Raw genomic sequence first — 14,437 nt, forward strand, 5'->3', positions numbered from 1 at the left:
GTCCGTAATTCATTCATTCATTCATTATGCCTACTTTTCTGTGGAGCTGTGGCACTGCTCCATTTTCAGTGTCCAGTTGCACCACCCAGGTTGAGTGACTGTTCTGGGAAGTTGCAATTGTAGGTCGGGGAGGCAGCAGCTGCCTGGTGAATCGCTTCTTGTGATCGGCTGACGACTGATGGAGGGCATTTAACTAGTGTGGAGTAAGCCTGTGGCCAATACCGCTTTTACCCAAGGATCCCATTGGGAGCCAAACTGGGGATTTCCAGAGTCTCCTTGCTTATCCAGCGCTGGTGGAGTCCCTCTGGGTCAATGTGCAACTCGGGTCCTGAGGAATGCAAAGGAGATTTGCTTGTGGAAGCCTTTCATTCTCTTTTGTTCCAGTCCAAATCCAAATACAATGCAATGCAAACACGGCAAACAGCAAGCTAGTAAAGAGGAATTGAACTTTTTTGCCTAGGCCTCCAAAAGCAAAGTGGGAAACCAGTTTAGCTGGGCTTACTTTAATACAGGGAGAAACACTATTAATGGCTACTTCAGGTAACTGCAGAGTAGTACAAAAAGGATTATATCTAAAGTGTCCACCAAGCTGGGGCTGTCAGGACAAAAATAAAAGCGAGGCAGGAGACTTGTTTAAGAGAGTTTTTGTGACAAAGTGTTAAGAAACAATGACTATAAAGTCTGAAGAGCTTAAAAGTTAGAAAAATGTACTGACTTCTCGGTTGCCCACCTTGAGTCCAAGCAATCACTTGCACTGTGCCACATGTTCACTTAGCGGTACAAAAGGGGGTGGTGATGGACAGAGCATCTGAACCAATCAAACACTCACACCCAGTCAAAAGATCTGGGTTTAATCCATCACCGTTCTTTAGCCCACTCTGCCACCCCAGTTCAGACATGGCCATATTCAAATCAGTCTGACCTGTGCCTCATGGAAACAGTCCAGCCCGAACTGCCAAGCCATGCCTTCCCTGGACCGGAAACAAGCTTCCGAGGACCGGTTTCTGGCATTTCAGCCTTCTTCAGCCCGGCTTGCTTGAATCCAGTGGCAAAGTGAGCAAGGGACTCACGTCTGAGCATACCCTGCCAACTTATGGCGAACAAAGGCCCAGATCTCTGTACTGGGGTGAATGTATGACATTGTTCTGCATTCTGTCCATCAACTATGGTTTTGCATTTTGTCACCCAGAGTGGGATGGGTATGCTCAGACGTGAGTCTCATGCTCTCCACACCACTGGAGTCAAGCTATCCTGGCTGAAGACGGCTGATAGCCAGAAACCGGTCCTAGAATGCTTGATTCCGGTCCAGGAAAGACATGGCTTGGCAGTTCGGGCTGGACTGTTCCCATGAAGCACAGGGTCAAGGATGATTTGCATATGGCCATGTCTGAACTGGGGTGGTGTGGAGTGCAAAAAAACGATGGATTTAGGCCCAGATCTCTGTACTGGGGTGAATGTATGACATTGTTCTGCATTCTGTCCATCAAGTATTGTTTTACATGTTCACTTAGAGCACCTCTTTACAAATCTGTTCCTTGGAGTATTGTGGATACAAACTAAGATATAACAAGCATTTGCAATGCAATAGGTCTCGCATTATTTAAGTTTGAGCTATTAGCATTGTAAATGGCAATTGTTTTTTGCTTTATGCTATAGTTTTTTTTTTACATAAAAAGCTTCATATAAAATGTTTTATTAAAGTTATTTATGCAGTATCTAAATTTTGTTTGCATAAAACAGTATAATAATATCTTAGTAAAAAAGTCAAATATTTTAATGGAAATTCACCAAATGTTCATTTATGTGTTGGTTTTGAAAATAGCTAAATTAATAGCTTTGTCATTTACAATGCCAATAGTTATAACTTTCGCAAATGTGACACCTATAGCATTTGTAATGCAACATTTGTATTTACGTGACTTAGATGTATTGATATTACAAATAACAATGGCTTTTAATGTTTTTTAATACTTAATAAAAGTGATTGTAATTTATAATGGCAATAGCTTAAACTTTTGTAAATAACTTTTGTGAAGATTATGTTCAGTGTATTTTATTGTAACAAAATCCAAGAACAGAAGTGAAATATTAACATCTTTTTGTGACATTTGTAATAAAGCTTGAAACATTGAGAGAACATATTTGTGCTGTGGTGGTGCTGAGTGATGCTGTGGTGGTGCTGAATGGGGCTGTGGTGATGCTGAGTGATGCAGTGGTGATGCTGAGTGATGCAGTGGTGGTGCTGAGTGGTGCTATGGTGGTGCTGTGGTGGTGCTGAGTGATGTTGTGGTGGTGCTGAGTGGTGCTGTGGTGGTTCTGAGTGATGCTGTGGTGGTTCTGACTGATAATGTGGTGGTGCTGAGTGACTGTACTCACTGTCACTCTGCACTCACTGTCACTCTGCACTCACTGTCACTCTGCACTCACTGTCACTCTGCACGCACTCTGCACTCACTGTCACTCTGCACTCACTGTCACTCTGCACTCACTGTCACTCTGCACTCACTGTCACTCTGCACTCACTGTCACTCTGCACTCACTGTCACTCTGCACTCACTGTCACTGCACTCACTCTGCACTCACTGTCACTCTGCACTCACTGTCACTCTGCACTCACTGTCACTCTGCACTCACTGTCACTCTGCACTCACTCTGCACTCACTGTCACTCTGCACTCACTCTGCACTCACTGTCACTCTGCACTCACTGTCACTCTGCACTCACTGTCACTCTGCACTCACTGTCACTCTGCACTCACTCTGCACTCACTGTTTCTGCACGCACTCTGCACTCACTGTCACTCCGCACTCACTGTCACTCTGCACTCACTGTCACTCTGCACTCACTGTCACTCTGCACGCACTCTGCACTCACTGTCACTCTGCACTCACTGTCACTCTGCACTCACTGTCACTCTGCACTCACTGTCACTCTGCAGTCACTGTCACTCTGCACTCACTGTTTCTGCACGCACTCTGCACTCACTGTCACTCCGCACTCACTGTCACTCCGCACTCACTGTCACTCTGCACTCACTGTCACTCTGCACTCACTGTCACTTCGCACTCACTGTCACTCCGCACTCACTGTCACTCTGCACTCACTGTCACTCTGCACTCACTGTCACTCTGCACTCACTGTCACTCTGCACTCACTGTCACTCTGCACTCACTGTCACTCCGCACTCACTGTCACTCTGCACTCACTGTCACTCTGCACTCACTGTCACTTCGCACTCACTGTCACTCCGCACTCACTGTCACTCTGCACTCACTGTCACTCTGCACTCACTGTCACTCTGCACTCACTGTCACTCTGCACTCACTGTCACTCTGCACTCACTGTCACTCTGCACTCACTGTCACTCCGCACTCACTGTCACTCTGCACTCACTGTCACTCTGCACTCACTGTCACTCTGCACTCACTGTCACTCTGCACTCACTGTCACTCTGCACTCACTGTCACTCTGCACTCACTGTCACTCTGCACTCACTGTCACTGCACTCACTCTGCACTCACTGTCACTCTGCACTCACTGTCACTCTGCACTCACTCTGCACTCACTGTCACTCTGCACTCACTCTGCACTCACTGTCACTCTGCACTCACTGTCACTCTGCACTCACTGTCACTCTGCACTCACTGTCACTCTGCACTCACTGTCACTCTGCACTCACTCTGCACTCACTGTTTCTGCACGCACTCTGCACTCACTGTCACTCCGCACTCACTGTCACTCTGCACTCACTGTCACTCTGCACTCACTGTCACTCTGCACGCACTCTGCACTCACTGTCACTCTGCACTCACTGTCACTCTGCACTCACTGTCACTCTGCACTCACTGTCACTCTGCAGTCACTGTCACTCTGCACTCACTGTTTCTGCACGCACTCTGCACTCACTGTCACTCCGCACTCACTGTCACTCTGCACTCACTGTCACTCTGCACTCACTGTCACTCCGCACTCACTGTCACTTCGCACTCACTGTCACTCCGCACTCACTGTCACTCTGCACTCACTGTCACTCTGCACTCACTGTCACTCTGCACTCACTGTCACTCTGCACTCACTGTCACTCTGCACTCACTGTCACTCCGCACTCACTGTCACTCTGCACTCACTGTCACTCTGCACTCACTGTCACTTCGCACTCACTGTCACTCCGCACTCACTGTCACTCTGCACTCACTGTCACTCTGCACTCACTGTCACTCTGCACTCACTGTCACTCTGCACTCACTGTCACTCTGCACTCACTGTCACTCCGCACTCACTGTCACTCTGCACTCACTGTCACTCTGCACTCACTGTCACTCTGCACTCACTGTCACTCTGCACTCACTGTCACTCTGCACTCACTGTCACTCTGCACTCACTGTCACTCTGCACTCACTGTCACTGCACTCACTCTGCACTCACTGTCACTCTGCACTCACTGTCACTCTGCACTCACTGTCACTCTGCACTCACTGTCACTCTGCACTCACTCTGCACTCACTGTCACTCTGCACTCACTCTGCACTCACTGTCACTCTGCACTCACTGTCACTCTGCACTCACTGTCACTCTGCACTCACTGTCACTCTGCACTCACTGTCACTCTGCACTCACTGTCACTCTGCACTCACTGTCACTCTGCACTCACTGTCACTCTGCACTCACTGTCACTCTGCACTCACTGTCACTCTGCACTCACTGTCACTCTGCACTCACTGTCACTCTGCACTCACTGTCACTCTGCACTCACTGTCACTCTGCACTCACTGTCACTCTGCACTCACTGTCACTCTGCACTCACTGTCACTCTGCAGTCACTGTCACTCTGCACTCACTCTGCACTCACTGTTTCTGCACGCACTCTGCACTCACTGTCACTCCGCACTCACTGTCACTCTGCACTCACTGTCACTCTGCACTCACTGTCACTCCGCACTCACTGTCACTCTGCACTCACTGTCACTCTGCACTCACTGTCACTCCGCACTCACTGTCACTCCGCACTCACTGTCACTCCGCACTCACTGTCACTCTGCACTCACTGTCACTCTGCACTCACTGTCACTCTGCACTCACTGTCACTCCGCACTCACTGTCACTCCGCACTCACTGTCACTCTGCACTCACTGTCACTCTGCACTCACTGTCACTGCACTCACTCTGCACTCACTGTCACTCTGCACTCACTGTCACTCTGCACTCACTGTCACTCTGCACTCACTGTCACTCTGCACTCACTCTGCACTCACTGTCACTCTGCACTCACTCTGCACTCACTGTCACTCTGCACTCACTGTCACTCTGCACTCACTGTCACTCTGCACTCACTGTCACTCTGCACTCACTGTCACTCTGCACTCACTGTCACTCTGCACTCACTGTCACTCTGCACTCACTGTCACTCTGCACTCACTGTCACTCTGCACTCACTGTCACTCTGCACTCACTGTCACTCTGCACTCACTGTCACTCTGCACTCACTGTCACTCTGCAGTCACTGTCACTCTGCACTCACTGTTTCTGCACGCACTCTGCACTCACTGTCACTCCGCACTCACTGTCACTCTGCACTCACTGTCACTCTGCACTCACTGTCACTCCGCACTCACTGTCACTCTGCACTCACTGTCACTCTGCACTCACTGTCACTCTGCACTCACTGTCACTCCGCACTCACTGTCACTCCGCACTCACTGTCACTCTGCACTCACTGTCACTCTGCACTCACTGTCACTCTGCACTCACTGTCACTCCGCACTCACTGTCACTCCGCACTCACTGTCACTCTGCACTCACTGTCACTCTGCACTCACTGTCACTCTGCACTCACTGTCACTCTGCACTCACTCTGCACTCACTGTTTCTGCACGCACTCTGCACTCACTGTCACTCCGCACTCACTGTCACTCTGCACTCACTGTCACTCTGCACTCACTGTCACTCTGCACTCACTGTCACTCTGCACTCACTGTCACTCTGCACTCACTGTCACTCTGCACTCACTGTCACTCTGCACTCACTCTGCACTCACTGTTTCTGCACGCACTCCGCACTCACTGTCACTCCGCACTCACTGTCACTCTGCACTCACTGTCACTCTGCACTCACTGTCACTCTGCACGCACTCTGCACTCACTGTCACTCTGCACTCACTGTCACTCTGCACTCACTGTCACTCTGCACTCACTGTCACTCTGCACTCACTCTGCACTCACTGTTTCTGCACGCACTCTGCACAACATCTAATTATTTTAGTTCCTAAAATTATCTTGCAGAGTAACCTAAATTGAGGACTGTCAGGAAACGCAAAAAGAGTCTGCAGAAAGAAAAACGTATCCATTACACCAAACATTACCAAAGGTTTGCAACTTTTTCGCTGAGGGGGAATACTAAGGAAATACCAATTTTAGGCCTGAATGTGCTGTTTGTCACGTAGTAATATGTTCCCAATATGTGCTGCTCAACCATGACAGCCAAAACTACTTCTACCATGTCATTTCCGAGGGGAGCCAAATGTGCATCTGTACGCTGTTTGGATCTGGGGGGAACATCATGCCCGCATTCTGAGTCTTTAACGAGCTCCGTGGAGCCCACCTTTTTACACTAAAAATAATGCAGGTGATACAGGTGCAAAACGGAGGTTGGGCAGAAGATCGGCATGTCATTTAATTAATAATTGATGATAATCAAATGCCATGCCGATCTTCTGCCCAACCTCCGTTTAACACCTGTATCACCTGCGTTAGTTTTAGTGTAAGAAGGTGGGTCCACGGAGCTCGTTAAAGAAATCAGACATAAAAAGACAAGGCAAAGCCTTCTCTCTGGCTGCTTTAACAAGCTCCGTGGAGCCCGCTTTTTTACAGTCTGGCTTCTTGGCTTGTGTATCACTGCCGTACTCCTGTTCTCCTGTTCTACTGAACAGGAATCCCTCCCATGCCAGTTCCTTACCTTACTTGCGAAGAGGATCCCACGGTGGGCAGCAATAACGTGCCTCAAACGGTCAGAGGCGAGCTGCATATGCCAGTAATGGCGACTACTACGCCTGTGAAAGCACGACTCGTACGTACGTGCGCTCTTGGGCCAAATAATTTTCCCGGATTATGCAGGCAGCAAGTTTTTTGCGCTGCAGCTGCAATAAGGTCAATTTTCCCAACGTGAGCGCGGCGCCCCTGGCTGCTCATGACGGCGCACCGGGGCGCCGCGGCGCACAGTTTGGGAACCACTGTTCTAAGCATTTTTTTATGCAGCGTCGTTTTGCGCCGGCCTGCGACCAGGAAGTCAGGCAGGCCGGGCGGGACAACCGGAAGTAGGAGGGCGGGAGCCTACCCCGCCTCCCACGGAAGAGCCGCGATTGTTTGGCGCACCGGAGCAGGCAGGAGCCTACCCTGCGCCCCGGTGCCGAAGAAGGGAAGAAGAGTCTTGCTGCCGGTGGGAGCCGCTGCACTGAGGATGCCGGTGAGTGGGGCGTCGCCTTGTTGGGGGGGGGGGCATCTGTGCGCGCGGCGGCGGACTGTGTATGTGTGTGAGCGTGCATGTGTGTGTGTATGTGTATGTGTCCTGGAGTCTGTGTGTATGCGTGTGTGTGACGGGGGGGGGGGTTGCCTGTCTGGGTGCCTGCGTGTCTGTGTAAGTGTAAATGCGTGTGCGTGTGTGTGGAGCCGAGAGGAGAGGGGCTGGTGTGTGTGGAGGGGTCTCTGTGTATGCGTGTAGGTGACGGGGGTGTGCCTGTGTATGCGTGTGTATGTGCGCATGCGTGAGTGCTGTGTATGCGTGTGGCTGTGATGTGCGCATGCGTGAATGTTGACGCGCGTGCACGCAGCTCAATCCAGCCAGGATAAGCTCGTCACAGTTTCTTGTCCCTCATTCCCCCGTGTCAGACAGCTTTAAGTCTCCAGCCTGGACGCATCCTTCGGATGCGATGTCCAGGCGAGACCTAAAAATTACTATGTTATATTTCTTAAGAAATCATGTTTGACTGTTGTCTCTTCTGAAACAAAGACAGATGTGAATATTGTGGCTTGATCATACGACGAGTCTAGATTCCAAGCAATAGATGTCAAAATAAATAAAATAAATATACAATATATACATAGCAGTATGTTTGTCAAGCCCTCCGTGAGCCACGGATCTCTTCCAAATGAACCATTGTTTTTGTTATTAAATTGTGTAACTGGGCAGATCAAACCAATGGGAAATAGTTACCGAGTTGGCTATAAGAAAGAGGGACCTACAAGGTAATGGGGGGCAGGAATCCACATTTTCCTGAACCTGGGCCATTTATCTTAAGTGAGAAAACAGGATCTGTAATTCATCATAAAAGAGTTGATCACCCAGGGCATGATGCATGTTCTCCAACGGATGTCAGATGATGATATCTGAAGGTTTGAGGAGCTTCAGGGAATGCAACAGAGGAGATTCTGCTCACCCATTTCATAAGGATATTTTTCTTTATAAAGTGTTAAATCGTCCTGGTCTTTCTGATTCTGTATTATCACTTGAGCGTGGGATTGATGCATTTGTGATGTATGACAGCTGTGTTCTTTTGTTGTTTATTTATTCTATGCTTGATTTCCTAGACTGTTAAAAACGATATTTTGGTCTTTCTTCACCTCCACCATGGACTGTGTTTTTCTACACCCAAAAAAAACTCTAGATGCTGGAGGTTTACATAATGATTATGGTAGTTGTGATGTTTAAACAACCGAACTGCTGCACACAAGCACGTCATCATCGAACGTACCAGAATTTAAATCCTTCTTTTGCAGGCACAGTGCACTATTGATGTATATTTGGTGGCTTTAGTGTAGCAGCAGTGGTGGCAATTGCTGCCATCTGGGCGTGCCTACCTTTTTTAATGCATTTAGTAAAAAAAAAACTTTATTTGGTTTGTTACAACCATAAAAGTATACACTTTACATTGCGTGCCTATCTTTTTAAACCTCCTGCCTTTCCTTCTTGCTGATTGGTTGTTGATCCTCTCTGAAACCTGTTTATCATGGGCCGAGCTCATGCAGAGACAGATTTGTGGCAATTCTGCTTGATACCTCGATTTATTGTTACATTCATACATACCTTTGTGTTGAATAAAAGACTGAAAACGTGAATTGCAAACTTGTCTCTAACTTGTATTGTAGATGCATTATGTTGATGTATTTTGTATTAAGAGGTGATAGGACTCTGTCCATAGGTACAGTCGATATATTGGGTTGTACAGAGAAACCCAGATGTACGCATATTGTTTCAGGCAACTTAAATCTGGACATGGTGATGAGGGTAGCTCTCTCATTTGGCCAAAATGTGAATACAGTGGTTAGCTTTTGTTTTCTTAAACAAGTTATTTAATTCAATGAAATCACCCAACTAGCCCATAAACCACTTAGTCAGATGAGGAGTATTGCTTGGTCTATATATCTTGCATATATATTTAAAATGCACTGTTGATATTCATGTTTTAATGCCGTATTCCATTTCAAGATCTTGTATGTATATTTAATGTGCATTTGGTTGGTTTCCTTGCTTCTCTGTTTTAGTATACAAATAAAAAAAAATACTTCCGATGTAATGCCTTATTCGGTAGTGAAGCTTTTGGACATTTGCACGTTCTTTTGAATGTCCTCGTTTAATAAGGGCAAGGTGCTATCAATTCAAATGAAGTTCTCTGGAATGACTGAGATCTAATTAAACTGTATCATTAATCGATGACTTTTTGTAATGACAGGCTGAACTTGCTGTACACAAGAAGAAAATTGAGGAGGTGGAAAGATGGTTAAAAGGTCACATTGCAGAAAAGAAGCAGGTATGCTGTTCAGTAATTGTAATGTGAAGTCATTTAGTGAAACGACTGATGAAAATAAAAATGAAATTTTATTGCAGTAGGTTTAAATAAAGGAATTTACCGAACCTTGATGTGACGGTAGGGTAGAAAAGTCCTTATTTAAGAAGTATGGAATTATATCAGTTTTAGTGTGGGCAGGATGCATATACATACTCAAATGCCCCCATTTTCTGGGGCTGAGATAAAGTTTCAGTTAGTTGTACTATAAATTACGGCATTTTACATCATTGTTCCATATCAACTGTCAGTGAAGGGCAGACTTTTTACGTATGTCACTTGTTCTCAGTTTCGTTTTCGGCTTCCTTTTTTGTGTTCACTTTTTAAACATGTGCTTTGCACATATACATTTTTTCGTTTAAGGCTTGCTATCAAAAGTATGATGTGCATACCGAGGGGACATTTGTGACCCATTGCCGGAACCCGATGGGGATAGTTCGGATGAAGATTAGAGATAGGGTGGGGGGCCTGAAGGAGACAGCATCGCCGTCTGAAACTCAACTCAGACAAAACAGAAGTCCTCATCCTAGGCACATCCCCCTCTGCATGGGACGACTCCTGGTGGCCAGAAGCCCTCGGAAAAGCACCCATCCCGACAGACCACGCACGGAACCTAGGCGTCATCCTGGATTCTTCACTCTCAATGAACAGACAAGTCAGCGCCGTATCCTCTTCCTGCTTCAACATTCTTCGCATGCTCAGAAAAACATTTCGCTGGATCCCCTCCGAAACAAGGAAAACAGTCACCCACGCTCTGGTCACGAGCCGTCTGGACTACGGAAACACCCTCTACGCAGGTACTACCGCAAAACTCCAGAAGAAACTCCAACGAATCCAAAACGCCTCAGCCAGGCTCATATTAGACATCCCACGCAACGAACACATCTCTGGTCACCTTAAAGACCTCCACTGGCTACCCGTCAACAAGAGGATCACTTTCCGACTGCTAACCCACGCACACAAACCACTCTACGACATCGGACCAGAATGCCTCAACTCACGACTGTCCTTCTACACCCCCTCCCGCCAACTACGCTCTTCCAGCCAAGCCCTCGCCACTGTACCTCGCATCAACAAGACCACCATGGGAGGCAGATCCTTCTCATACCTGGCTGCTAAAACATGGAACTCACTCCCCGCTTACCTTCGCCTTACCCAGAACCACCCAGCATTCAGAAAGCAACTTAAAACGTGGATATTTGACAAGTAATCCTCCTCCCCTTCCTAAGCGCCTTGAAACCCTCTGGGTATGTAGTGCGCTATATAAATTCTATGACTTGACTTGACTTGACTTGAAGGGATTGTCACATCTTTATACAATGTATTGGTGTTTTGAAATGGAAATGGATATGGACTCACGTATTCTGGTTTATTATATGATTCTCTGTATACTGTCATCATTGTCGCTTTGAAAAACGTATGATGTGAGTTTGCAAGACACCTAGGAGATCCTGGCATGTTATGCTAAGGTTTGTCTCCTTACACAATACTGATAACGGAAAATACTGCTTTTCGAAGCGTGGACAGAGTGGGATGCGAATACTCAGACCAATAGCAGATACATAGCGGCACCCTCCAAGGCTACCTGTTGTCGCCTCTGTTATTTGTACTCGCCATGGAGTTGCTGGCATGCAGGCTGAAAATGCAGGGGGGGAGAGTAATGGACTATGGATAGCCGGCATTACGCATGCTGTTTCCCTTTATGCGAGTGACTATGCATGAGGTAGACTGCAAATTAACACCCACACTGCAACTATTGGACTCTTCGAACACTGTCTGGACTGCCGATTAATGTGTTCAAGTTATGCTTTTTCTCACTGTTGCTTGAACCTGATGATGGATGCTAGACCATATGTTGTCCCCGTGGCTACACGTACTTTCCAGTATCTATGCGTTCAGGACTACTGGGATTCGGGTGACATTTATGAGGGCTACTAATACTATCAAAACAACTCGTAAGAGAGGGTCCGAGGGAAGTGTTTAACGACCAAACAGGCTAATACCCCCTGTGTAACTATCTACATAACAACAAAACCTATTGGTCGCATGGTGCTGAGATATAACAATTAACACTGGTGAAGTTGCACAACAATTAAAGACTATCAACTTGGTGATTAAGTCCTATCAGCCCACCTGATGGCGGAGCCTCATCATCTAGGACTTCCACAACCAGCTTGTGTGCGATCGCCCAGTTGTATATTGGCAACGCATCACAAAACCGAGGTATGGTGACCAAAATTGTAAGTCTAGATAGTGGGACTGATATGTGCAGTGCAAAAAAAGAAAAAAGTGAAATGAATTAAAATGGCTATCAAGGCAAACAAAGACCTTTAATAGTATTCACCTGGATGTCAGATTAAAAATAGTGGACTGACAGTGTGAAATAATCACTGTCTAGCTTGCTTGGTAGAAATCAAGACAAAGATCTATACAGGGCCAACATGTTTCTGCCTTCTTGTGAAGTGTCACTGGCATTCGTCAGGGCCAAACTAGAGTCTGCTACTGCAAGGGCACTATCATATGTGCTCAACTAAGAAATAAGAAAAATAAACATACTAGTGATACATTAGAACCATCCTACCACATCTTCTCAGTATTGTTCTGATGATGCAATAGGTCTTTCCCATCAGTTTATGGGAAGTGGACCTCACCTCACCCGGCAACTGCTCGGACGAATAAGGCACCGCTCTGTCCGTCGGTACCTTGCAGCGGAATCACGAGCCGAAAGGGAGGCCATACCTCGGTTTTGTGATGCGTTGCCAATATACAACTGGGCGATCGCACACAAGCTGGTTGTGGAAGTCCTAGATGATGAGGCTCCGCCATCAGGTGGGCTGATAGGACTTAATCACCAAGTTGATAGTCTTTAATTGTTGTGCAACTTCACCAGTGTTAATTGTTATATCTCAGCACCATGCTACTAATACTATCCCGCAAAGTGTTTCCGATTTAAACAGCTGTCTATCCGAGCTGATCTGCGGTGCGCAGCGGCTTGGCACTGGGCAAACTGTGTTTATCAATGGCCGTGGGCGGTCCGGGATGGCCGCCAGACTAAGAATTATACTACCTGCGTGCCAACTACAATGGCTCATGACGTGGATAACCTCTGAGGCATCCCGATATGCCCAACCTCTGCTCCTAAAGACAAGGGGGAGGGCATGCTTCAGGATATATTGAGACAGGCACTGGGGTTGAGAAGTTGCCACTCTTGATGAGAGGGTCACATTATTGCTGGTTGCGCTACTGGCGATGAAGGTGCGCTGCAATGGCATACTCGCCGGACCTTCCCCTTGCCGGTCTTTGCTAGGGTCGAGGTAATGGCACATTGATCCCAATTGACCAGACCTCCATAGTTGACCTGGGTCGGCTGTTTGCGGAAATGACAGCCCTCTCGTTTGAGGGCACCGAAAGATGGATGCTATCCCACGGGACAGTTTGTGGCACAACAGCACTTAGAAAGGCCACAGATAGATGAGACATGGGGAGAACCAAGTAAGGACCTGGAGGTAGACTCAGCACTACAGGTTCTGTTAATATGGAGTTCCACGCGCCACAGGATCACTAATATATACAAGGCTCTGATTCGGGAGACGGGTGGAAGGAACCCTCAGCCACTTAAGGGAGTGTTACAGCCTGGACCTTCAGATCGCACTAACGGAGTCAGACTGAAGCAAAGTCCTGAGCTACTTTCCGAGAGTCTTGAGAAATGCACAGTTGAAGCTGTTGCAGTTTAACTATGTTCACTGGACTTACCTCACCCCGTTTTGCCTTCATAGATTTAGTTGGCTACTTCTGGACCACTATCAAATTATTACATTCTGCTATCAAAGGAAAGGTATATGTAGCACGCAAAGGCATTAATGTCTCCGGTTTAATTAATCAAGCACAATTCAATTTGACGATTAGACCTGGGTACAATTTTCCGGTTACCATTGAAAATTGTAATATCTAGTGTGTCACCAATTTGGAAAATGATTGGGAAAATAAGTTTCAAAAAGTCTTGCAAGAAAATTTAGGGAAGATAACTGACTTTTTCTATTCTATAAAAGTTATACAAGATGTACCACCTGTAAAATACAAATAGGCCATATTCCTTTGAGTATTAGAAAGAAGTTATCAGACATGTTGAAGAATTTATGCGATCAAGGGATCATCGAAAAGGTTGAAGGCTCTTTGTGGTTCTCTCCTATTGTACTAGCCAAGAAGAAGTCGGGTGATCTGAGAATGTGTGTGGATTTAAGGAGTGTCAATGAGGCCATCTTGCTGGACAGTTTCCCTTTACCTAGAATAGAAGATTTGATTAAAAAAATGGGACATTGTAGCTGGTTTACCAAGTTAGACTTTAGATTGGCTTACCACCAAGTTGTCTTGGATCAAAATTCCTGTCATTTAACAGCCTTCGTCACCCCAGAAGGTACCTTTCAGTTCTGCAGGATGCCATTTGGCATAGCCTCTGCAACACCTGCCTTTAAAAGACTGATGTCCACAATGTTTCAAAACATTACACAAGTAGCAGTATTTCAAGATGACATTCTAGTATTTACAAAAACGGAATGAGAGCATGACATTGTGTTGTCTAAGGTCCTTAATGTACTTTAATCT

General features: G+C 46.7%; 1 protein-coding gene across 1 annotated transcript in view; it reads left to right on the forward strand.

Moving 5' to 3' along the window:
• Positions 1-14,437, forward strand: part of RAD17 (RAD17 checkpoint clamp loader component) — a 416,585-nt gene that overhangs the window by 48,573 nt on the left and 353,575 nt on the right. The window contains exon 4 of the mRNA XM_086960823.1: positions 9,722-9,799. Coding sequence (XP_086816949.1) covers positions 9,722-9,799 — 78 coding nt within the window. The remainder of the gene's footprint in view (positions 1-9,721; positions 9,800-14,437) is intronic.

Source organism: Lissotriton vulgaris, chromosome 3_1 (genome assembly GCF_964263255.1).
Source record: "Lissotriton vulgaris chromosome 3_1, aLisVul1.2, whole genome shotgun sequence".
Classification (NCBI taxonomy): Eukaryota; Metazoa; Chordata; class Amphibia; order Caudata; family Salamandridae; genus Lissotriton; species Lissotriton vulgaris.